At 32.9% G+C, this 27,028-nt stretch overlaps 1 protein-coding gene across 13 annotated transcripts in view; it reads right to left on the bottom strand.

Moving 5' to 3' along the window:
* The window catches only part of LOC114329587 (WD repeat-containing protein 47), a 313,869-nt gene that overhangs the window by 36,366 nt on the left and 250,475 nt on the right, over nucleotides 1-27,028 (bottom strand). The window contains exons 1-2 of one of the 13 annotated variants that reach the window (XM_050651830.1): nucleotides 12,556-12,714; nucleotides 7,774-8,383 (exon numbers count right to left, since the gene is read on the bottom strand). The exons of 10 other annotated variants lie outside the window; for them this stretch is intronic. In XM_050651830.1, coding sequence (XP_050507787.1) covers nucleotides 7,774-8,316 — 543 coding nt within the window. In that variant the 5' untranslated portion in view covers nucleotides 8,317-8,383; nucleotides 12,556-12,714. Of the gene's footprint in view, nucleotides 1-7,773; nucleotides 8,397-12,533; nucleotides 12,715-27,028 lie in introns of those variants that run through there. 2 more of the 13 variants (XM_050651829.1, XM_028278750.2) reach the window with 2 other exon arrangements.

Genomic DNA, 27,028 nt, shown 5'->3' with positions numbered 1-27,028 from the left:
ATATTTCGTATATTAATATTATACACGGATTATACGGCATATGACAGAGGCTCGAAACAAATGAGAAGCGTTGAAAAGCCCTATTACAAAGAAATAAAAACAACTATTTAGTGATGACATAAACGTTCAAATTTTTGCCCATCATTTTCGTTGCAAACATTTACTCTTTCAAGAGTAGATTGAACAGCAGTCTCAATTTCTGCTCTCGATATGCTTTGAATGGCGTTTAGTATTCTCTGGATAATGTATTCTAGAGTAGTGTATGATGGGCAACAATTTGAATATTTAGGTCGTCACTAAGTAGTTCTTTTTGTTCTGTGTTATATTTAATTTTAATAGTATTGTTTCTCTTTATATTGTTGTTTTAATTAATTATATTTTTATACGTGGACATCTGGAAAATGTTATTTTGTTTTTTTCCACAGCACACTACTTTTCATTAACTTAGTTTACCGGTGATAGTAACAGTTATGTATAAAATTTACACATTTCTCGAGATATCTTGAGATAGAAAAAAGGTATCGACATGCGGTTTTCGCTATTCTATTGCTAATTTAATCTAATTTTATAAAGTACGATTAAAAATGCATACTTGTATTTAATATTTTCCAAAGAAAACTAGATTTCTGAAAAAAATTAAATAACGCCTCCCAGCTTTCTTATTACTTATTAGGATGGTTCAAAAATTATCACGCTTACATTGAAGAAAAAGATCTGTCTTCAACAAGACCCAGTTTTCAAAATTTGATTTAGCAGAACCGGACTTACAGCCATTTTTTCATAACAAGGTTCCCACTCACCCCCACCTCTTATTTTCAAAGGTAGAGTTAAACTTATTAAATCAAATATGCGCAGAATTTGATGAAGAATACAATAATCGGATTTCCAGTGCCCCTTCATTAGGAAAATTTTGTAAAATTTCGATTTTTTTATTTTTGATATTCAATTACGCCCTCTAGCGGTGGACCCACAATTATGAAAATAATTTCCAGGCTTTTCCTGAGGCCACTTTTGTTATAAATTTTTTTATTTCAAAGCTCTACTATAAACGGTTCCTGAGATATGGCCGAGAGCCATTCTTATTGGGACACCCGGTACAGCTTTGAAATTTTTGTCAAATGAGGGTTCTTTGGTGCTTAATATGTGATAAAAATTTCAAAGCGATTCATTTAATTGTTTAAATTTTATTCAAATTGTTTATCCCAGAGAGCATTTCTTTTGCAATAACATAAGTCAGAAAGAATGACCTTAGAACCATTCCACAGGTGTCAAATGAAAGAACATGGGCTACGTTTTCAACATGGTTTAAAAAAGTGAATAAAAAATGCATTTATTAGTAATAAATAATTATGCAAAAGTATCGTCAATTTTTCTTTATAAACTTTTTGAATAACTTTTTCGAAAAAAAAAATAACTTTTTTACCCTGTTTTAAGTGCACACCTGCCAAGTAATGTTATCTATATCATAATTGATAAAAAATTGTAATAAATATGTTTGATAAAAAATTGTAATAAATATGTATAATTTCTTATATAACAAAATAAAAAATTTATAAGGAAAGATTTACTTTTGCATAATTATTTATTACTAATAAATGCATCTTGTATTCACTTTTTTAAACCAAGGTGAAAATATAGCTCACGCTCTTTCATTTGACACCTGTGGAATGGTTCTAACGTCATTTTCTTCTGACTTATGTTATTGCAAAAAATGCTTTCTGGGATAAACAATTTGAATAAAATTTAAACAATTGAATGAATCGCTTTGAAATTTTTATCACATATTAAGCACCAAAGAACCCTTATTTGGCAAAAATTTCAAAGCTGTACACTAACTTTACAGCAGTTATTGCGAAAATATTTTTTTGCAAATTCCGACCTTTTTTCGCAATTATATTAACAATAAATGAGTATATCAAACTTTGTAATACGTCATTTCAAAGCTTTTCCATAATCTCGAAGATATTTGTACCAAAAAAACCATTAGTTTCCCTGTTTTTCATTGATTTGAAAAAAAAGTGAAAAATGCCATTTTTTGACACTTAATTGTTTATAAATAAAAATGGCCGCCAGATCCTATGCAGGAAATAGTAACAATTTGCTTTTATAGGTATTACCTGTAAAAAAACGCTTCAGTACCCTGGCTGTTCAAGTGTCATGGAAAAAACCTTATTACCCTGGACTATATGGAATTTATCTCTATTTGTTGTTAACAAGTTTTTATAATGCACTTTCCATTCTTTTAAGAAGTGTTATTAAAATAAAAATTACTTGGGAGTTTACATCTACCAGCATTTTTACAAAGCATTCTCTTTAACGTTTACAACTATACTAATTGCAGCCGGTTATTTATTTATATCGACAACAAACGTATTGCTTTTAAACCGCAGTTGTTCTACTTCTCCCAACAGTCAGCTATTGTATGTAAGGTAAAATTTATTTTCATGTTAATTAAAAATTCTTATGCGAAGCAAAATGTGTATTAATAGTCCAGGGCGCATCTGTTTTGAGATGGACGTTGAGAGGTGACTCAAATTTTTTTGCAGAAATTGCTTGAAAATAAATCAAATAATAATATTTGAGTTATCCTCCCTCTCAAAAAGGTCCGGAACATTGTTTAAATAATCAAAATGTCAAAAAATGAAGGAAAAATTCGATTTTTTTCTTCGTTTTTTGATTATAACTTTAAAAGTATTCATTTCCGAGAAAAGTTGTACTGACATAAAAGTTGCGTAATTAAATTTCCTACAATATAGAATTGGTTAAAAATTTAAAAAATAGTCACCCTAGTTGCAAAATAGCAATAATTGCGAAAAAACCATACAAAAACAAGTATTCGCATTTTACGTTTTTCAACCATTTATGCTACACTTAGGACCTTCATATTTCACCCAGAACAACTTTATGATACAGTAAAACAATACTGTAAATTTCATTAAGATCGGTTCAATAGATTTTGCAAAATAAATTTTGCAATTTAGCTTTCGAAAAAAAAATTTATTTTTTCAAAATGTTACAGGCCTGAAAATAAATAAGATAGCAAGTTGAAATTTTCTTTGCTTATAGAAGTGTACTGTACCTTTCATTTGAAATTTTCAAAATTAAAATCGATTATTTACCACGGCGTCGGAAATTTTTTAAAATAAACAATAGTTTTTGGTGCTACGCGCAGGACAGCGGTGTTCGATTCACACAAGTTGATTTCCACCAAAATTTCTTCCAATCTTTATCTAATATATTATTTTCTTACTCTATATTTTGTTATATTTTAATATTTTAATTCCACAAAAATCAAACTAATTTTATTATTTTAAATTAAATTATTATTATTGTATTGTACAGACATCTAAGGTACAATTTTTGTTCATCAATTTTTTCAATTATTCTTTTTAAAACTAATTATTTAAAAATTTCATTCATTTGTAATGTCAGCTGTCAGATGTCAACACCGGACAGATGAAACATTTAAAATCCAAAGTACAATCAACCACTGTCAGTCAGTCACCAGCTCATATCTCTTCAAAATGGTTGGGTAAAACCTTTACCAGGAAAAAAAAAATTTATATGTATGTATCGTCCCAGTGGTTGTTTTTATTGTTTTACCATAGAAAAACTAAAAATTAAAACTAGCTTTCATCAGCCGGAGTTGTACGGTGGACCTGAATTACAAATTTCTTAATGCGATGCAAGAAAATACATTCCTAAGTAGCCGGTACTTTTTATATATTGACGTAAGTTAAAAAACTTTGTACTTAGAACATCTTTTTACTTATTGTTTTAACTTTTTATTGTAGCATTAGCTCTGAAGATGACTTTTATGTCGAAAGCGCTTAGCTAAGGAAATTAAAATACATTTACACACTTTAATATACTTCTTTCACTTCTTTCATTCATTTCAAGTGTGTACAAAACCTATCAGTCTTTCAAATTTTATTATTGTTTGTGAAATATTGTTTAAACAATTGCATATGTTTAAAAATAATAAACTTTTATTATTTAAGTTAAAATATATGAACAAAGAAAGTTTTTGCTAATAAAAGTGTTATTTCAAAGGATAGAGTATGTGTTTTTATTTTGCAATAAACAAATTTATTTATTTATATCGAAATGTAACAAAAATTAAAATGTATCAATCATTATCAAAGGTCATTGGAATGCCCAATCAGAGCAAACTATCCGCTGTCCTGCGCGTAGCACCAATAATTAATGTTTATTTAAAAAAAATCCTGACGCCGTGGTGTTAATCGATTTTAATTTTGTAAAATTGCAAATGAAAGGTACAGTACACTTCTATACGCAAAAAAAAATTCAACTTGCTATCTGCTTTATTTTCAGTCCTGTAACATTTTGAAAAAATGAATTTTTTTTACGAAAGCTGGATTGCAAAATTTATTTTGCAAAATCTATTGAACCGATCTTAATGAAATTTACAGTATTATTTTACTGTATCACAAAGTTTTTCAGGGTGAAATATGAAGGTCCTAAGTGTAGCATGAATGGTTGAAAAACGTAAAATGCGAATACTTGTGTTTGTATGTTTTTTTCACAATTATTGCTATTTTGCAACAAGGGTGACTATTTTTTACATTTTTAACCAATTCTGTATTATAGAAAATTTAATTACGCAACTTTTATGTCAGTACAACTTTTCTCGGAAATGAATACTTTTTAAGTTATAATCAAAAAACCAAGAAAAAAATCGAATTTTTCCTTAATTTTTTGACATTTTGATTATTTAAACAATGTTCAGGACCTTATTGAGAGGGAGGATAACTCAAATATTATTATTTGATTTATTTTCAAGCAATTTCTGCAAAAAAATTTGAGTCACCTCTCAACGTCCAAATGTACTAATATTTTTACAGATGCGCCCTGGTCTATAATTTATGCTGCTTAAGAATCAAATAGTCGACAGAAAACCACTACAACGGACTTAATAAACAAAATAATTTAATAACAAAATAACTAAAGGAATGCCATTTTAGTCAATGGAAATGATTGTGAAGTAGTCACCCTTGTGCCCCGGCCGCCATATGAGTATAAAAGGTTTTGTTTTGGTCTTGTCAAAGGTAAACTAGCAACCCTACAGAACATTTTACAAGACATTATTTGTAGCAAATTAAATTGTCTACAACTGTTATTACTTTGTATCGTAAAATGGAAAATAAAAAGTAATAAAAAAAAATCACAAAAAATTTTGAACAAATTTTCTTTTGGCGTTATAACATTTTTCTTGTCATTTTACAATAAAATGACATCAGAGCAATTTTCTAGAGGGTTTTTAAACGAATAATTTTCTCTACAATTTTGGTTAATTTCATTCTGAGTTTTATAATAGAGCTCTGAAAAATAGTTCTCGAGTACTCGTAAGAATACGATAAAAACGAACCAACAGGTTTAGTTTTCTATTATACAGTGAGCACGTAAAGGTTGGAATAAACTCATTTTCTCGAGGATGGACAATTTTGGAAAAAATTACCGAAACAGGTCAATTTTTATTTTTAAATTACGACTTTTTGGCATATTTATCATACTAGTGACGTCACCCATCTGGGTGTGATGACGTCATTTACGATTTTTTTAAATGAGAATAGGGGTCGTGTGATAGCTCATTTTAAAGGTAATTCAATTTTCTATTCAGTAATATAAACATTAATATAATTATTTATACAGGGTGTCCAAAAAAATTTTTTTTTTAATTAAATTTATTGACATAAAAAGAAGAATTTGTGTAATTGAATGAACTCAAACTACATTTTACTCCTATCAGAAAACAAGAAATAATGTTTATTTGACAAATAAATATTGTTTTTTGCTTAAATTCAGTATTAAAGCAGCCACCCACCTTCCTCTTGACAGTTTGAACATTTAATTTAAGCGAAAAGCAATGATTATTTTTCAAATAAACATTTTTTTCTGTTTTCTGAGATCAATAAAATGTATTTTGAATTAAATAAACTACTTGCATTCTTCTTTTTACGTCAGTAAATTTAATACAAAAAAAATATTTTTGGACACCCTGTATAAATAATTATGTACATGGTTATATTACTGAATAGAGAATTTAATTACCTTTCAAATGAGCTATCACACGACCCCTATTTCCATTTAAAAAAATCATCGATGACGTCATCACGCCCAGATGGGTGACGTCACTAGTATGATATATATTTCAAAAAGTCGTAATTCAAAAATAAAAATTGAACTGTTTTGGGATTTTTTTCCAAAATCGTCCATTCTCGAGAAAATGAATTTATTCCAACCTTTACGTGCTCACTATATGTATATTTTTTATTTATATAGGTAATTTATCCTTTTCTTAACATTCTTATTTATAATCGACGTGTATATAGTCCTGTCGCCAGGGGGGGTACAACGGCCTCTTTAATTCAGATGAACTTACCCAAGTTTTTTTTATATATTTTGACCCGTAGAATACGAATTTTTTGGGTAACAGTTGATCCGGATGTCGATAAGTTTGTTATAGACAAAGAACTTGAGGAATTACATAACAGCGATTTCTCGCAAAACAAAACATCTTTTTGTATTTTTTGGGTCATTTTAAGCAAAAAATATTCCTATAAGTTTTTTCGTAGAATGCATAGTTTTCGAGATAACCGCGGTTGAACTTTCAAAAAATCGAAAAATTGCAATTTTTGAACCCGAATAACTTTTGATTAAAAAATAAAGTAGCAATTCTGCTTACCGCATTGGAAAGTTTAAGTCAAATTATACCGGTTTTGATTATTTGCATTGCTAAAAATTAATTTTTTTATTGTTAAACTAATCTATAAACACATAATGTTTCCCGTGCCTAATACATGCGTTTTAACGCATGCTACGTAGAAATTGCCTCGCTTTCACTTGTAGCTACTCTACCTACTCGTTCCGACTTTAAATGGGAGATCATTGAAAACATCACTCACATACTAGGTGTTTATAGCTTTGTTTAACAATAGAATAATAAATTTTTAGCAATGCAAATAATCAAAACCGATATAATTTGACTTAAATTTTCAAATGCGGTAAGCAGAATTGCTACTTTATTTTTTAATCAAAAGTTATTCGGGTTCAAAAATTACAATTTTTCGATTTTTTGAAAGTTCAACCGCGGTTATCTCGAAAACTTTGCATTCTACGAAAAAACTTGTAGGAATATATTTTGCATAAAATGACCCAAAAATTACAAAAAGATGTTTTGTTTTGTGAGAAATCGCTGTTATGTAATTCCTCAAGTTCTTTGTCTATAACAATCTTATCGACATCCGGATCAACTGTTACCCAAAAAATTCGTATTCTGCGGGTCAAAATATATAAAAAAAACTTGGGTAAGTCCATCTGAATTAAGGAGGCCGTTGTACCCCCCCTGGCGACAGGACTAATATCAATTTATACTTTATTATAGGTATTGTATATTATATACAATATTATAGAGTGTATGTCAACGCAAACGCAAATAAAACGAAAAAGTCTAGGAAAACTCTCACGTGGTGTCATATTTTTGCACGATAATACTCGGCCGCATGTTACCAAAGCAGTTAAATAAAATCTATCAAGAAAGAAATATAGGATATCAGAGCATCCACCTTTTAGTTTCGATTTATCTCCTTGCGATTTTCACTTTTTTCTGGGACGTAGGTGTGTTTCAATTGAACAAGGCTCGCATATACAAAAATAATTATAAAAACCATTTAAAAAAAATTATTTCTACCTGTTTGAAGTATCTTTAGATCTATTTTAAAAACTCAAAATAAAAATAAAATTTTTGCCAACCTGCAACCTTCCAACTCGTCGTCCTCTTGCCGATGAATTATCCATTAACAAGTTATCCGTCGATCTTCTGTTATTGATATACACGCTATTTTTCAACATATGCTTCCCGTTTCCATTTAAATGGCCATCTTTCATCCACGTGCCATCCCTAATTTCTACCACTTCTGTCCGGACGTCCTCCATAGACTTTGACCTGCAGTGACAAGGACCACAGTCGTTCCGTATCCTCGGATCAATCATCATCAATGGTGGAGGAGGCATCACATTTCTGTAATAAGGTGCCAGTAGGTACTGATCTTTACTTTTAGGAGTGTTATATACAGGAGGTGGCCAGTACGTGGGTTCTCGCCATCTAGCTAGAACCGGTGGGTCTTTTACTGGCAACAGTTGAGGCCTCTGATGGTGGACGAAGAGATCCTTTCCGAGTTTGTTGTAGTCTTTGAAATAGGAGTTGTTGGGTTTTCTGACCAGCATCTCGGTGCTTTGCCACTGGGGAGGACGATGTATTTGTGGCGGCCTTTGCTTCAGAAGGAGATCGCCCATGTTAGATATAATTAATGAAGTAATTTTAAAGGGTGGTAAACCAAACGGTTACATGTTGTGACTGCATCTGGTTTAGGAACAAAATTGTAGGTACCCTGGGTTAGCAAAAATAGATAATAGTTGTATATCTTGAAAGTAATACATGACATGTATATGATAAACAATAAATATCGTAAGAATATAATAGAATATGCGAAATATTTTAAAATAATAATAAATTAACAGGAAAAGTCCCAACACGGATAAGAATAGTTAATAATGAAAGCTAGCTGTAAATGTGGGATACAATATAAACAACATATAAACGAAAACTATTAGCAGGAAGAGCACACAACAATTGAAAACGAACGAATAATCAAAGGACAAAAATTTATTTCTATTTAGACAATTTATCTCGATAAAGAAACTTTACTTGTACAGTCGGAAAAATGAAAGAATACCCATGAACGATCACATCAATCACTTATTTTGTATTTGCTCTCTTTTTCTATAAATATCAAACTTTTGTTATAGAAAAAGATAGCAAATGCAAAATAAGTAGCAAATGCAAAATAAGTGATTGATGTGATTGTTCATAGGTATTCTTTCATTTTTTCGACTGTACATCTCATTACAACGTATAAGCGTATGAGGAGCACACCAAAAAGCCAATCTACTTCGGAGTCACACTAGACGACTCATTAACATTCGGGTTCCATTGTGAGAAGACCCGAAAGAAGGTGGATGCGCACAACAACTATTTAAAGAAACAGCAATAGTAAAAGGGGCGCCAAATCCATAGTATGTACTAGGATCAAGAGCGCAGGCGCTATGCTCCTCAATGACGGAACACGCATGCCCGGCATGGAAGAGTTCTGCGCACGCCAAGAAAGTAAACGTCAGTCTGAACGAACTTGCAGACTGATTACCGACTGTATGAGAGCAACTCCTCTGTATAAACTGTATAAAGCTTCAGTTCTCGGATCCTGACTCCCGTAGAACCCCCACGAATTTACCGTAAGATCCAAGAAACCTTTGACAAGCGCCACCCTTTTCGGCCACGAACCGTATTTTCGCAGACTGAAATCAAGACAGCATTTCCTTTAGAGTCTGATAGACGAACCAGCATCCTGTTATCCATTAACAGAAACTCTACAAAGCAGGATTCAATAAGCCAAACATTTGGGGTCTGCTGAACAAGAATGACGACAAGTGTGACTGCGGAGCGATAGACAACATGATGTAATATCTACGAGTACTAACCTGCCCACACTGCCCGCATAGATACAGTCTCAATGGCTTATTGACAGGCAACCAATTAACATTGGACACAGACATATACTGGGTTCAGAAACTATAGTTTTTGGGACAGGAAAAAGTAAAGTACAACGTATAAAAGAAATAAGTAATAAGGATTATGTAAAAATATCTTGCAACGTGGATGCCGACAAATGAAGACAAAAATATCAAACAGTAGAAGCCATTCAACATCTTATCGGAGACCAGGGGATTTCTCGGGTCTTGGGATTCTTCGGAACATCTCTAAAACAGCCATCTCCCTTCTTATCTATATGACTATGTAGCCAATCAGTGTTATATGAGTTCTGTTGAATGCGTTAGAACAAATTCTTGATAGACATATTAAGGAGGGACCACTGAGAGATCATCCACTCAACGGCAACGTGAAAGAAAAATCAACAGAAACAGCACTGGATGAACTAGTTCGGAAAAATCAGTAACAGTGAGATTACGTTTACCGTCTTTCTATTGTTTGTTTTTTAACCAAGAGGAGTGATTCAAATTTACCGCGCCGTAATGCTTGTTTCTAATTGGTCCAACCGCAGGCAAGTTTACTCCACTGTTATTAAATTTTGACACTAATGACATTTATGCAATTTTATCACTTCTGTCATTTTATAGGTTAATTAAGTATATCGGCGATTTTTTGTGTTTTCTGCATTATTCCTTTAATTTTTAGATTTTTAGTCTACTTTTATATAAAAACAGTAGTTGTTTTTAGAACGCTTTAGCGATGTGTTAGTATAATATAATATGTATGGATTATCATCGAAAGCTGATATGATCAACGAGAAAAGAAGATGAATTTGGTGACGTTTCTAGTAACTTTCTTGGGTGTGAATCTGTCTTTTTAGTTTACTCCTCTTGGTTAAAAAATCAACTATAGATATAGAGGGTGCATTTAATAATACACTACCAAATTCTATTTACCATGTATCATTGGATCAAAGTAATGCTAGAAAAACATCAATTTTGTTATTTTAACTGAAACAGCCAGTATATTATTGGAATTGGAAAATAGACCGATCCTAACAAGACCTTTAAGAAGAGATAGTGACCAAAACACCTACCACATGGTAAGTGCTTTCGTTTTCTTATGGTCACTCCTGATGTATGACATGATCTCGCTCCCTGACGCACTATGACGATCTAGTAAATATGATCATCATCATCAACCCGTACTCGTCCACTGCTGGACAGAGGTATCCCTCAGCTCTTTCCATCTTTCTCTGATTTGTGCGGCTTGCATCCAGTTGCCGACAATACGCTTCAGATCGTCAACCCATCTGGTTGGTGGTCGTCCCCTGCTCCGTAGTGCTTCTTCTCGTGGCCTCCACTCGACAATACGTTTTGTCCATCAGTTGTCTGACAATCTGGCGACGTGTCCTGCCCAATTCCACTTGAGCGACGCGATTCTTTCGACGGCGTCCGTTATTTTTGTTCTACGACGTATTTCTTCGTTTGGGATTCGGTCCCTCAGGGAGACACCCAACATCTGGCGTTCCATAGCCCTCTGAGTTATGCGAATCTTGTTCACCACCTTTTTTGTGAGTGTTAATGTTTCCGCTCCATAAGTGAGTACAGGCAATACACACTGGTCAAAGATTTTCCTTTTTAGGCATATGGGTAAGTCCGATTTAAATACATAGCTCAGTTTACCAAACGCTGTCCAGGCTAATCCTATGCGACGTGGGAGCTCGCACGTGTGGTTATCTCTTCCCAACCGAATTTCATGTCCCAAGTACTTATAAAATGCAGTCTGCTCAATATCCATTCCATCAACAACAATATTACGATTTAGTACCAGATTAGTCATATGTAAATATCATAGTAAATATGATAAGAAGGACAATACGCTAATGTTCTATTCAGTATACCCAACGAACATTAAAAATCCTTACTAGAAAGTACAACAAGGAAAAACTCTGTATCAATCCTAGCAAAACAGTAGTAGTCAGTTTCACAAGGAGAAGAAACCCTTTCTTGTTGTTCATATCGAAGGATATGTGAGAAATCATGGGGTATGGAACCAAACAGATGTACTGGCTATTTTATGTGAATGTAGTCAGACCTATGGTTACGTTTGTCATACTAGTATGGTGGTCTAAATTTCAACAAAAGATCACCAGAGAGAAGATGAACAAGCTTCAACGAAAACCATGCTTCATCATAACAGGAGCAATGTCGACCCCAATCGCTTTCATGGAGGTCATAGTTGACCTCCCTTCATTAGATATCGAGCATGTAGAAGGCAGATAAGATGCCAGGAAACAGGGCAAAAGGATACCAGTATCCAACCTGGACAGGTAATAAAAAATTATCCAGAGTTGGAAGTGGTACACGATGCGATCTAACCTAAATATAATTTCCAAAGGCCGTTTACCGTCCTCTTTCCAGGATGAATCTCATAATGGGAGATCAATTACAAATGAAGACCTATGGGGACAAATAACAGACAAAAATTGAAATGGAAATTTCTGTGGATTGATAATTCATTGGGACAAATAACAGACAAAAATTGAAATGGAAATTTCTGTGGATTGATAATTCATTAAGAACATCAACAATAATTGCTAGCAGACTTCGCATTGCAAAGCTCTATGAAACTTAACTAAATCAAAACAAACACATACATGGAAACAACAGTAAAGGAACTAAAAGACAAACAACAATAAAACTGCAAGAAAATAAATGGGAATAACGTAGAATGCAGCAAAAAGATACTAAGTAACTGAGTAGATTGGGAGAAGAAAAATCTATATCGGTACCTTTTGCAATTAAAATACTGTAATGTACCCTTTGCTCCATTGGGACTTTCATGTGACATTTGGTGAGTAATGGTAAATATTATAGACAGAATACTTATTAAAAACGATATTAAACTTCTCCATTTGCAAAAATAATATAAATAATAATATTTTTATTGGCCTATTTTTCACCGATCCTAAGGTTCCAGGGTACCTATTCCTTCATTCTTAAATCCTTGCATAACACAAAACTTCAACAATCACGTCACCGATCTCGAAGAACCGCGAGAAGAATCAAAACACTGAAGGTTCCACACTCGCGCGAAGAAGAAAAACAAAAGCAGCGCGAACTAGAGTATCGAAAGTTCACCAGTCCGCGACGAAGACCGTTCAACGTTTGCAAACACCACAACTATCACCGATCGTTGGTAGGCTTTAACCTAGTTTTTTGAACGAGAATATCACCCCACCTTCGGTTGGGAAAAAGAAATTTTCTATGATTTTACGACGGTTTGCGTAAAAGATGGGAGATGAAATCTTTTAAGAAGTAATCAAAAGTTTATTAAAATTTCACTGAGTGCAGTTAATCGAATCAGATCGTTATATAATGGTTATAGATGAACGGGAGCAAGATGCCTACGAAATCTCATTACTAAGACACTTAAGGTAGATACAAAACTTATGGTTGAAATAAATGTTTACAAAATCAAAGACAAATACTCTGAGAAGTGTATACGTTTAATGTCCAATATTCGACACTATATAAAAGAACTCATAAAAACCTGATCCAACACCCTCTTTTAACGTGGATAAGACGGTAGCTTTTCAACCCTTGCTTCTTAATAACAACCAGATCACTACCATTGATTATGTAGACAAGACAAGAAAAAATATCCAGCTCTATCTTACCACAATCAGCAGATTACGATATAACATCCTATAGGCATAGGCTATTGATTATTTACTTTAGAAAGGAACTACAAATTTGATTGTTTCATATGAAATCCGCGGAAGCTACCATTTAAAGAGGTGCGTTTTTAACAACGGGGTGAACTAGTTCCTATGCACTAGGGATCCTTAGGATGAATTCTATGCACTTTTCGTACGTATTTACATAAGTTGTTCAAAATTAAATTTAATAGCGAAATGTCACTTTCTAAAGTCAAAAATAATTTATTTGACAAAAATATATTCAAAAAAAGAAAACAATAACAAAACACGAAGTATGATTTTTTTGTCCTATAACTTTTTTTCACGTGGATATAGGTATTTGGATGAAAATTGGTGAGTGGTTAGAGGATATCTCAAGGAACAAAAGTGACATGGTGCCAACTTGCGTTTTTACCCTGGGAGTGGATGACACCCCTCCTCGGGGGTGAAAATTGTTATTAAAAATAACCCCACAATTCGGTAGAGGGACAAATTATAAGCAAAATTTGTTATATAAATTTATTAAAATAAATCAAAACTTTTTGAGTTATTAAAGATCAAAGATTTTAATTTTTCGTGAGAAAAATGCGTTTTAACCGATTTTTCATAAATAACTCAAAAACTGTAAGTTTTTGCAAAAAAGGTATTATTAACAAAAGTGAGGCTAATAAAAAATCACATAAACTCCTTACTAGAAAAACCTTTCAATGTTAACTAAAAGTGAGTTATAGTGTAATTGAATGTATATTTCTTTCGTCGAGTACCCAAATTTAAGTATTTAATCTTAAATACCGAGAAAATGATGCATTTTATAACATAAACTTATTAAACATTTGTCAAAGTTCTTAGAAATATCTATCAAATAAGCCCTCGAACGAGTTGATAGCAATAAAATTTATGCACCAAAAACGTTTCAAAATTTATCTTTTAAAATTTTTTCCAAAAAATGTTATTTTTTTTTTTTGTAAATAACTCCGTTAATTTTTAAGGTATCAGGTTCACCTAAAAACTAATTAAAAGTTGATTCCAAGACTTATTAAAGAATGTCGAATTTAGTCTTTTAAACCTCTTACTTTTTTAAAAATAAAAGGTTAAATGGCCCCGGTTACATGGTTCTCGCAGCAAAATTGAAATTTTAAACGTTTCTATCTCGGTTATTTTTTACTATACGGAAATAGTAAAATGGGTAAAGTATTTGGAACATAAAAAACTTTAACTATGTTCACCTAAAGAAATTCTTGTGAGGATTACTACAAATTTTAATTTTTGTGGAAATGGCGTATTATTTATTTTTCACTTTTTCCTAAAAAAATCGAAAGGGTTCTCTTATTTTCATCATAACTTGCTTAATTTTCATGATATTGACTTCTACTGGAGCTCATTTGATAGGTATTCCGAAGTACTTTGACAAGCGCTTAACAAGAAGTATATTCAATAAAATGCATTGTTTTCCCGTTATGTAAGCATGAATACTTAGATTTGAGTACTCGTCGACAAAAAAGTATACATTCAATTACCCATAACTCACTTTAAAATAACATTGGTTTAGTTCTTTAAGTGGGAAGTGTATTAAATTTTTTATTGTCTTTAATTTTGGTAATAATAACTTTTTTACAAAAGCTTATAGTTTTTGAGTAATACGTGAAAAACAGCTTTAAAACATGCATTATTTTTAAGAAAAAATAAGATCTTTGATATTTAATAACTCAAAAAGTATTGATTTATGTTAATAACAAAGTTTGCTTAGAAGTTGCCCCTCTATCGATTTCTGGTATTATTTTTAATAAAATAAATTTCACCCCCGAGAAGGGGTGGCATCCACCCCCAGGGTAAAAGCGCAAGTTGGCATCATGTCACCTTTGTTCCTTGAAGTTACTTCTAACTACTCACCAATTTTCATGAAAATCGATCAAGGTTCAACGAAATCGGAGGTGAAAACCTTCAGTGACTCCACTGCTATTCGAGATACGATTTTTCAAAGTTAGCTACTCGCACCATTTTTGAGCCATTTTCCCTATTTTTTCGCAAACAAACCAAACCTACAACAAAAAGATTTGTTTAGCAAGTTAAGACAAGAAAATTAAAAAAATAGCGCCATAAAAGGTTAAAAAACATCTTCGTAGAACAAGCTACAGAACAATGTTTGTAAAAAAATAGGGAAAACTACCCAAAAATGGTGTGTCTAAAAATACTATAAATCCTAAATACTCCTACAAGACGTCATTTTAAAGAGGGGGGATAGAAGTTTTTTTGTGAAGAAATGCCTAAACCTGTGTATACTTACCCCGGTGGAAAAAAATTATGGACTAAAAAGAAATCACGTTTATTCGTGTTTTTTTTGGCTTCGGTTTTTGAAGATATTTTTGTCAAAAAAATTTACTTTTGACTTTAGAAGGTGACATTTCGATAGAAAATTTAATTTTTAATAACTTTTCTGTAGTTGTACATGTACGAAAAGTGCATATCATACCCTAATAAGGGATTAATATAAAGCACAGGGATTAATTCACTCCTTTCTCAAACACGCATCCCTTTCAATGGTAGCACTACGCGGTTTTTTCACATTCGAAAAAGGAGGAGACATTGAGCAAAAACGGTTCTCCTTTAAATCCAAGATGGCGGCTAATTCGGCGACAGAAATCAGTCGCGATTTTTAAATTTACACTACTATTGACGCCCCTAAAAGAATAATAAACTTTGGGGTAGTTCGCCATGAGTAGAGAAAGACCCAGACGAAGATGGTCAGAGGTGATTAGGCAATATTTAAAAAAAAAATATCGAAAATTTGAAGAAAATTTTATAGATGGGTAGAAAAGAGTAGAGAAGACTAACATTTAGCTAGTACCTAAAAGAACTGTAGATGGCATATTGAGTGCAATTTTCTCACAGTATAAAATATATGACATTAGTGTGCAGAAAAGTGACGTTTCTGTGCCGGAAAGTTCCTTTCTGCACAGTAGACTACTTCATTCTGAGTAACGTTATATATTCTGTTGACATTTGTGGTTAAAGTGTAGACAATTATAACCTGTAAGACAATTGTTATACTTAATTACCGAATAGAAATTAAATGATGGATGTTACAACTGTTTTATTTTACAATTTTATTCTTAATAAATATTTTATAAATATCAATTAACCAATAAGGATTTAGCAACCTCCGCAAGATACGTCGAATGAAGTAGATTTGGTGTAAATCCGTGACTGCATAAATATAACGTCAAATGTGACATTATTTTGCAATAATTATTTAAAATAGTTTAAATTCAAAGAAATTAATTTAGTGCATTAATTTTTTATAAGGAATTTAAATTGATTAGTATTAATTAAACATAGTTTAAAATTTATAATCTATTGTTATAATAAATCTTCGATTGGAAATTGTGATTTTTAGTTTTTGCAAAATATGTCGTTGTAGAAAAAGTATAGTGTGTAACACGTACAGAAAGGTAATTTCTCACTCGTTTGAATTGCGGCACTCGCTTGCGCTCGTACCGCAACTTTTCAAACTCGTGAGAAATTAGTACCTTTCTGCACTTGTTACACAATATACTATATCAATCAATTTTGGCAGGATGTTGAATTTTTTTCTTACACACTGATGATTTATTTATTGCTCTAAAACCAGTAGAGATATGAAAATGAAATTTGGTTGGTTTTAAGAGGTAGTTATTGCGCCTTTTATGACATACAATTATGTATTTTATATTCGCCATTGGCGTGCATACAGGTAATATGACCGAGTAATATGAGAATTTTTAGTTGCATGTCAAAAAATGTGAAATAACTACCTCTTAAAACCTACTAAATTTTATTTGCATATCTCAACCGGTTTTAGAGCAATAACTAAATCGTCAGTTTGTAAGAAAAAATTCTACATCCTGTATCTCGGAAACGAAGCCTTTGCGGACATATGTTTATAAAACAAACGGTCAATATTTTTTCATGCATAATTACCACTTATAAGTTTGTCGCACTTATTTAGAAACACCCTGTATTGATGAAGAACATGGCTAGTTGTGAAAGTACCTAAATTTTTCATTATCCAACATAAGTGAATGAGTCCAAAAGCAGAATGTTAAGAAAGGCTAAGACTACAATTGAGTTTTAATTTCAATATTTTTTAAATGTTAGAATATTCCACAGGGTGTTACGAACTTTAAGAAAAAACACAGTATTATTGTTACACCCGGTATACAATGACATTTACCGGTTCAGCAGCAATAATACTACATCGAGATTCTTAAAGAATAAGGGATGCTGAAAAAATCACTAAAATCGGACAACAGGTTAAGGAGATTCGATACAACAAAAATGACCCATTTTTAAGGTGTCCCGATTTTTTTGGCCGGGAGTGTATATTCTTCCATACTACTACATTGTTTGATTTGCTTGTCTGGATAATGTTCAGAAGAAATGCGTTCAATGTGCTTCCCCGTTTAGGATTTTGTCCTCTTCAGGGTTTGAGGTGAATGTTTAGTGTTGGCAGCAAAAGCAAACAGTCCGAAAAATACACTGGGGCAAGCGCCGTGTCCTGGTGTTCTTGGATCCTGGGTTATGCCGGACGGTGGTGTCCAGAAGGCTAAGAAGTCAACAGAGAAGAAAGTTTGATGGATTGTTGTTGGTTCCATAGACATTTACGTGTACTGTCCGTGCTTTGCTCTCGACCAGTCTCCCTAGAAACCATTGTACAACGACAGGCGAACCTGCGTCCCTCGTCGGCGGTCAGGAGGTGGCTTTGAGCGCAGCGTGGACAGAGTGCGTTCGAGTGGAGAAAATAGTTGCGGCTATTTTCTTGGGACGAACAGGTATAATTGTGCAATGAAGTTGGGAAACCGCAAAAAACCAACTTCTCCCTGTTCGGATTTTTCCATATATTTATTTTTCTTAATATGTATGCGAGTTGGTGTGTTATGAATAGGGTCGTATACAACTTGGTGTCTATGTATTTTGGATTTATCGTAGTTACGCCTGACATTGCAAACCTGACAGAAATGGTGGTGACATCTGATGACTGTCTCAATTAGAATCAAACAAATTTACCCGTTGCGTTGGTTAACTATTACTATATAAACAATGATAGTAGTAAGGACGGCGAGAGACGGTTTCCCAATAGGAAGACGATCAGTTTGAAGACCATGAAAACGATGGAAAGACAACTTACTGGAGGTACATCGAAAAAACATGCAGAGTCATGTCTATACAAAAAGAAACAGAAAAAGAATCAGTTTTGTAGATTAGTCGTACTAAACAAATTGAAACTCAAGCTATCCATAGCTACTTTTACTCTCAAACTAACGAAAACGTTGATTGTTTAAAAAGGGAATTTACAAAGAAATTTCTCTACGGCATTATCAACTGTGTTAACAAATAATGTAAACCAGCGCTAACAATGTAAATCATTATAAATTTCTCTCACACATTATTCTACTATTTATTAAGTCTTTTCGACGCCGCATCTCAAGAAGCTGATGGTGATGGTGGATTCTCCCAATGTTCTCAACAAAACGCTAATTACTACGTTTTAATTTGGTTAAAAGAAAGTTATTTGTTGCCGTAAATAATCCAACTATATTAGTGCAATATGTGCTTTTTAAGAGAAATGTACATATCTTAAGAACCATAAAAACTAACTATTAAATTATTAAAAACGATCAGCTTGGGGTCTCCTTTCAAATATAACCATTAAGTATTAATTGCTTCTAATAAATCACCCAAGGTAAACGTATGTAAAACAAAAAATGAAAATTAGACAACAAAAAATCAGGAGTGTTTACGGCTTCGGCAATCAGTCATTATGGCTTTCGCAATTAGTATGCTGTTGTTAAAAAGAAAACACATTCTACCTAAAAATGAAATTCGTCTATTAAACCTAACTAACTATGTAACTAACATTTTCGGCCAGGCACTTCTAGACCGGTCTAGTTAGACTCAAAAATAGGAGTGAGACTGCAATAATTACCATCAAGCTGAAAATTGGCACGATTGTTCAAAATACCATTATAAATGAAATTTAAAAAGTCCTCATAAATCCGACCCGTGCTAAAAATTTTACGCGGGGTCAAAGGTCACCAAATATGGTTTTTGGCGATTTTCAGCGAAACGGTAAGTTTTATCGTAAAATTAGCTCTAACAAAAAATGTAGATTAGATAATTATCTATAAAAAATATTTTAATAGTTTTTTCCTTAGAGTCACTGTTTTTGAGATACAACGATTCAAAGAGTTGAAAGACTTCTAATCGTCATAATATATGTATTAGTACACCAGGTATATACATTACTGAAGCTGTAATACAAGTAAACATAATATTCTATAGGTCAACTTAACTTATATTACACATAATAATATAAGATCATAAATATGATAATGTTTCTACTATACAGCTTGCGGTCTACCGAGGGATGCAATGTATAAGCTGTATTATATTACAGTGCCAACAAAAAAATCTTTACAAAGTGAATGTAACACGACAATAATAAGAATTATTTGAATTTTACGGCTTAATCCCAACAAAAATAGTAAATTGATATGACAAAGTATTCTTATAATAATTCTTTTTATTTATGCGCCTTAATTCAATTTGTAAAGATGGGTTTTGTCGGAATAAACACGTTCGTCGGCTAATCTAATCACCCTACCTATTCTTTTCTCAAAAGGGTTTGAACATAATAATGAAAGACAAGTTTCTAGCAAAATGTTTAATCATGTCAATCTATGACAGTATCTACCACTCAACAGAAATTTCTTGCAAATACTCACAACAAATCTCGGTTCATTTCAATGCTGAAAGATAAGTTTATTGCTGAAAATATATCGGTCAAACAAGCTAATAATGATGCTGACGTAATGATAATTGAAACAGCCATAGAGCAATTCAATTTAACAAATACAACTATTGTTGTAGGTGAAGATGAAGACTTGCTCGTATTACTCACTGGTAGAACTCCAATCGAAAAAGTATCTTTTTTTTAAAACCTGGAAAAACTCAACACCAATCGGAAATATATTCATCGAAAAGTTTATCTACTTTTGTAAAATGTCAAAATCATATACTATTTTTACACGCAATAACTAGCTGTGATACGACATCTGCAGTTTTCAGGAGGGGTAAAACGACTGTTTTTAAAATGTTTGAAAAACAAGATTTACTTGAATGTGCTGAAGTTTTTAAAAAAACTAATTCAACTCCACAAGAAGTTATTTCCAACGGAATTAGCTTTCTTCTCTCTATGTATGGAGCGCCTAAGAAAACTATGTGCTTAGATAAATTTCGATATGCATGTTTTTTTAAAAGTACTCGAAACAAAAAACAAGTGCAGTTATCTTGTCTTCCTCCAACCTCAGCGGCTGCTCATCAACATCTTTTTCGGTATATTACCAAGTTTAAGTGTGGCTTTGTTATCAGCTAGATCCAAAAGACTGTGGATGGAAATTAGTCGAAAGTTCATTAGAACCAATTCAAACTTTACTCCCACCTGCGCCGGAAAAACTCCTGAACACAATTTTTTTCAACTGTAAAAAGGGATGTAGCGCTAAATGTGGTTGAAAAAAAGTTGGACTGTTTTTTTCGGTAACATGCATTAATTGTCAAAACCGGTCGTGCTCCAATGTTGAATCACCAACAATTGAGGATTCATTTGATTCTATCGAGGAGCCATGCGATGTGTCATTATTGGGACAATTTACTTGCACCCAGGATGAACAAGAAGAAGAAGAACAAGAAGAACAAGAAGAAGAAGAAGAACAATGAAAAGAAGAACAAGGGAAGCAGAAGTATTAGAAAATTATGAACCAGTTAGATAAATTTCCCTTTTTTTTAATTTATACTCCTTTATAAAACTTTTATCATTTTTAACCCTTGCCAATATCCATGATTATTAAATAGCTTTAAATTAAACAGAATCATAACAGGTCCGTGGAATAGGCCTACTGGGGAAACCAGGTTAAAAAACGCGCTAAGTACACTACCTCAAAGGTGGTGTGGAAACGTGTGCGCATATTATGACGATTACCACTTTTTGAATCGTTATATGTGTTACGGTCAATGATGTAAATTGGACATTGACGTTAATGGCCGGGCATTGTCGTGAATGTCCATTTTCCTTGGTTATTAACGACAATGCCCGGCCATTAACGACAATACCCGTAGCTATTGGCCAATGTTGTAAAAACTTAAGGTAAAATTAGATTTTTCATCAATAACCGGCCAATAACGACAGTGCCCAGAAGCAAATGGCCAATGTTGATAAATCGATGCCTCAGAAGATAATCGGTGTGAGTCAGTAAGTGTTTAAAATGAGATACTAAGATGTGTCTGAACGTAGTTGCAGAAATATAAGTAGTTATTAAAAACAAATAAAACGTCTTTATTTATCATAATATGGGTAACATATTCATATGAAGTAAACGATAGTAAAACTACACATAACCTATCTTTTATTCAAAATATCAACATTGGCCGGGCAATGATAGAAATGTTATCAAGAATTTAAAATTATCATCAATGTCCAGTTTCTATGGACAATAACGTTATTGGCCGGCCATTGTCGACAATGACCAATTCAACCGGCCATTGTCGTTATTGGCCGGCCATTAACGTTATTGGCCGGATTTACGTCATTGTCCGTAACATATGTATCTCAAAAACGGTGGCTCTCAGGAAAAAAGTAATAAGACATTTTTTATAGATAATTATCTAATCTACATTTTTTGTTAGAACTAATTTTACGATAAAACTTACCGTTTCGCTGAAAATCGCTAAAAACCATATTTGGTGACCTTTGACCCCGCGTAAAATTTTTAGCACGGGTCGGATTTATGAGGACTTTTTAGATTTTTATGATGGTATTTTGAACAATCCTGCCAATTTTCAGCTTGATGGTAATTTTTGTAGCCTCGGATGCGTAAGTTGACCGGAGTATTCAGGATATAAGAATTTTAAAAATTATACAAGAATTAGTCCTTGCGTGAGCAGGTATATCATCATCATCATCATCATCATCATCATCATCATCATCATCATCATCATCATCATCATCAGCGTGAGTTGGCGCTACAACCCTTCGTGAGCCTTGGCCTCAAAATATTCTTCCGTGTCGAGTGTCTGTCTTTTCCATCTCCTTACTCCAATTATTTCCATTAAATCTTCCTGCACATCGTCAAGTCATCTCGAGTTCAGATCGCCCTCTTCTTCTTCTACCGATCAGACTATTCAGTCCATCTTAAGGTGTTTATTGTAATGGTTTTCACGATATCTGCATCATGAAAAAGTCTACCGAGTTCAAAATCATATCGCCTTCTCCACAAACTCCGTTCGTTAGCTCAGCCATATACGGTCCTTAATACGTTTCTTCCAACGATTCGTATTAACTCTTTATCTCAAGTCGTCATTGCTTATGTAAAAGAAATGACAGAAATCATGAGGAAATTTACAATCATAAGAGAATACACAAGAATATAGGGCACGCAGAAGAAAGAAATCTTGGAACATAACAAACATGAAAGCAGAAAATTACAAAAGAATAAACCCCAGAGGTATGCAGACAAAGATTGATGTTATACAAAGACAAGGAAAGAGGTGTAAAAGCGGAAAAACAAAAATTATAAATAGATGGAGAGAATACTTTCAGAAAAGTCTAACCACTGGCACAGACAATGAGTACGAATAAGGCGAGAGAATGTACTACTCAGTGGAATAGCATTTCAAAAAGATATTGAGAATGGTATATGGTCCAGTGCAAGACGACGATGGTACATTAAAAAGAAGAAGCAACGGGATTAGGTGAATTAAATGAAGGATTTCATATAATTATCCGATTTGTAAAAATCACAGGCTGTCAAGGCCAGAGGTTAGAAGACATAAAAGCAATTAGAAAAATGGTACAATGGAAACCAACAGGTGTCTTCTTCTTCTGTGCCATACTCGATTTTCGTGCGTTAGGATGCAAAGGATCTGTTTAAACCATTCCCTCATTTTTCTAAGTCGTTATTCTTTGATCTGGACCTCCTCTTCCGTCTATCTTGCGGTGTATTATTAAATAGAGTCAATTATACTTCTTTGATTGACGCATAACATGGCCAATATATTCCAGATTGCTATTTTTAACTGTTATGACCACTTCCGTAATTCTACTCTACTCATTACGAGCTCTATCTACTTAACTTATTCGTAGGATTCTCAGATACACCCAGATTTCTAAGGCATCCAGTTCTCTGAGAAATATATCCGTTAAAATACAACCTTCGACACCATATAAAAGAATACAGAACAGATAACATCTTACTAATTTAATCTACAATCTCAAAGTGATGTTTCCACATACGCTTTTCGTCATCTTAAAAACTGCAGCTCTGGTCTTTTCTAGACATACTCTAATTTCTCTGCCCATATCCTAGTTCTCATTTAGATTACAAACAAGGTAAGTGATACTCTTGTTCTCTCCAGTTGCTCTCCATAAGCTGTTCCTTTACCCCTTCTGGTTGTATTGGCGTTTTACTTGGCGATATATTGGTGACAACCATCACCTTTGACCTTGTGGTGTTTAGCACCAACAGGCAAACAAAAGAATTACTTAGTTCTAACTGGATGGTTGGACGATGTTGTGGACGACGACTTGAGAAAGATAGTTGTAAGAGGATGAAGGAGAAGGACACAAGAGATATGAATGGAAGGAAGTAGCTGGGAATACAAAGACCCAGTTGGGGTTAAATAGCCAAAAGAAGACCGAATGCCAATTCAATATACACTGAGCACGTAAACGTTGGAATAAATTCATTTTCTCGAGAATGGATCATTTTGAAAAAAAAAATCCCGAAACAGGTCAATTTTTATTTTTAAATTACGACTTTTTGGCATATATATCACACTAGTGACGTCACCCATCTGGGCGTGATGACGTCATCGATGATTTTTTTAAATGAGAATAGGGGTCGTGTGATAGCTCATTTAATTCTCTATTCAGTAATATAAACATTAACATAATTATTTATACAGGGTGTCCAAAAACAAAAAAAAAATAATTAGATTTATTGACATAAAAAGAAGAATGTATGTAATTTATTTAATTCAAAATACATTTTACTGCTCTCAGAAAATAGAAAAAAAAGTTTATTTAAAAAATCATTGCTTTTTGCATAAATTAAATTTTCAGTATGTCAAGAGGCAGCTGGGTGGCTGATTTAATATTGAATTTAAGCAGAAAACAATATTTATTTGTCAAATAAACATTTTTTCGTCTTTTCTGATAGCAGTAAAATGTATTTTAAATTAAATAAATTACACACATTCTTCTTTTTATGTCAATAAATTTAATTCAAAAAAATTTTTTTGACACCCTGTATAAATAATTATGTTAATGTTTATATTACTGAATAGATAATTGAATTATCTTTCAAATGAGCTATCACACGACCCCTATTCTCATTTAAAAAAATCATCCATGACGTCATTACGCCCAGATGGGTGACGTCACTACGTCACTAGTATGATATATATGCCAAAAAGTCGTAAATTAAAAATAAAAATCGACCTGTTTCAGAATTTATTTCCAAAATTGTCCATTCATGAAAAAATGAATTTATTCCAACCTTTACGTGCTCACTTATACAACAATACAATAGTATTGTTAATATTTAAATTACTTAACTCGAAATTTTGTAACTTTTTTTCTTCTTTTATGGCCTTTGGAAACTGCGCCCATTTAGCCAGCAACACTTCTTAAAATCAACGCCTGACCATCCACCAAGACCATTACGAATCCAATCGAACAATCAAGGGTAGGGAAGGGAAAAAAACTTTTCGCAGGCAAGTCGTTCAGGGTGACTAAAAATTTTGTAACTTAAATTTAAAAATATGCTCATATCTTTTGGTTAAGCTAGGCAATTTGCTAAAGCTAGAGGATACCCAATATCTATTATTTTATTAAAAACTGACCTCGCATGGTGTACTCCAGCGATACTCGACCCTTTTCTTTTCTGGGCCACATAGTAGCCATTGCAACAGCTTGCGGGCCGCAATCAAGGTAAGTAGTATACAGTGTGTTTCATTGGGAAACGGGAATACTTAAATGGTGAATAGAGGTTAATGAGGCGGTTCTAGACATACTGAATTTATTGCCCCACCGATTTTTATAACCGAGTTAAAGGGTGTTTTACCGATTTTGCCCATTTTTTCTGGATCCATAACTTTAGAACCACTTTGTATATTTTTTTGAGATTTGGTACACATATGTCACATTTAGAACCCAAACCACCCAACTACTAATCACAAGAAAAATCCAGGCCCGGATTAAACATAATTATAAATTCATTGTGACCTTGAAACAACATCCTGTATATTGAAATTTTCAAAACCCGTTTACACATTTGAAAAGAGCACAAAAAACTAATTTTAATGGTTCGCTTCTATTTTTTGTGCAGAAAATTTAATGACTTTAATTTTGAAATAATGTCAGAATTTTTAAGAACTCGAACTCGATACTCGAACTTTCAAAACAAAAATTTTGATATAATTTCAAAATTAATGTCATTAAATTGTCTGCGCAAAAAATTAAGCGAGCAATTAAACTTAGTTTTTGTGCTCTTTTCAAATGTGCTAACGAATTTTGAAAATTTCAATATACAGGATGTTGTATCAAAGTCACAATTATTTAAAAAAATTTTTGTCAATCCGAACCTGAATTTTTCTTGTGATTACTAAATGAGTCGTTGCAATGTAGTAAATAAGTATTGATTATTTTGAAAATAGATATTTTTTCACTAACTTTAATAATTTATTAGTAAAAGTTAATAATGCCTGCTTTTTAATCAGATTTCTTAAAAATTTCAATATAATTTCAAAATTAAAGTCATTGAATTGTCTGCCTCACGCACAAACACGCCTCAAACACATCGGCACACTATCAAATAATTTGAAAAACACGTGAAATTTAACAAATAATTTGATCGTTTACAGGGCCCTTTAGTCAGCCTTCGGGCCGCATAAAAAACGCTAGAGGGCCGCATGCGGCCCGCGGGCCGCAAGTTGAGTATCACTGGTGTACTCTATTCGTCAGTAGACATTTTTATATTATGTATTCGCTTATTATAAATATAGTGGTTCAGTTAGTCACATTCGAGTAACTTTCAGAAATGGGTTAGTAGATGATCAACATTTCAAACAAATGAGAATGAGAATCCATTAACTGGAACTGACTCACTCACACGGCCACTTCCAGCCAAGTAACGTTTTGTGTTTTACCGAGTCCGTTATCAAGCGCTGTCAATATTATTTATACGATAGCGATTCACTTTCGTTGGTTCGTTTAACAACAACAAAATGGGTACCTTTCACAAGAATGTCACTTTAATCCTTAATGACTTTTGGATATTACTTAATATATGCAATTCTGTCGTTATAAACACAATATTGTAACTATAATTTATTAAAACTACTTTCCAATCAGTGGCAGATCTACGGGGTTGGAAAATGGGGAAATTTCCTCTCTAACAAGTTCAAAAATTAATAACAAAAATCGTTGAAACATAAAAAGATTATATTCACTGACGTGAAACTAAGACCACAAGCCAACAATTTCAACTTAATAAACAAGGCTTGTTAAGAAAAGTAAGGAAACTTAGCGAATTTTTTTAATGCCATAGGCTAGGCCATAGACATTGGTCATTCAGCCAGTTGCAATAGATTCTCCAGTCAGACAAATACATATACAGGGTGTTTGGTAAAGAATGGTCCCTAGGTTAGCCGTAAATTCCTGAAGT

Source organism: Diabrotica virgifera, chromosome 5, assembly GCF_917563875.1.
Source record: "Diabrotica virgifera virgifera chromosome 5, PGI_DIABVI_V3a".
NCBI classification, from domain to species: Eukaryota; Metazoa; Arthropoda; class Insecta; order Coleoptera; family Chrysomelidae; genus Diabrotica; species Diabrotica virgifera.
The sequence above is the reverse complement of the archived record's forward strand: the minus strand, read 5'-3'. Positions and strand labels throughout refer to the sequence as shown.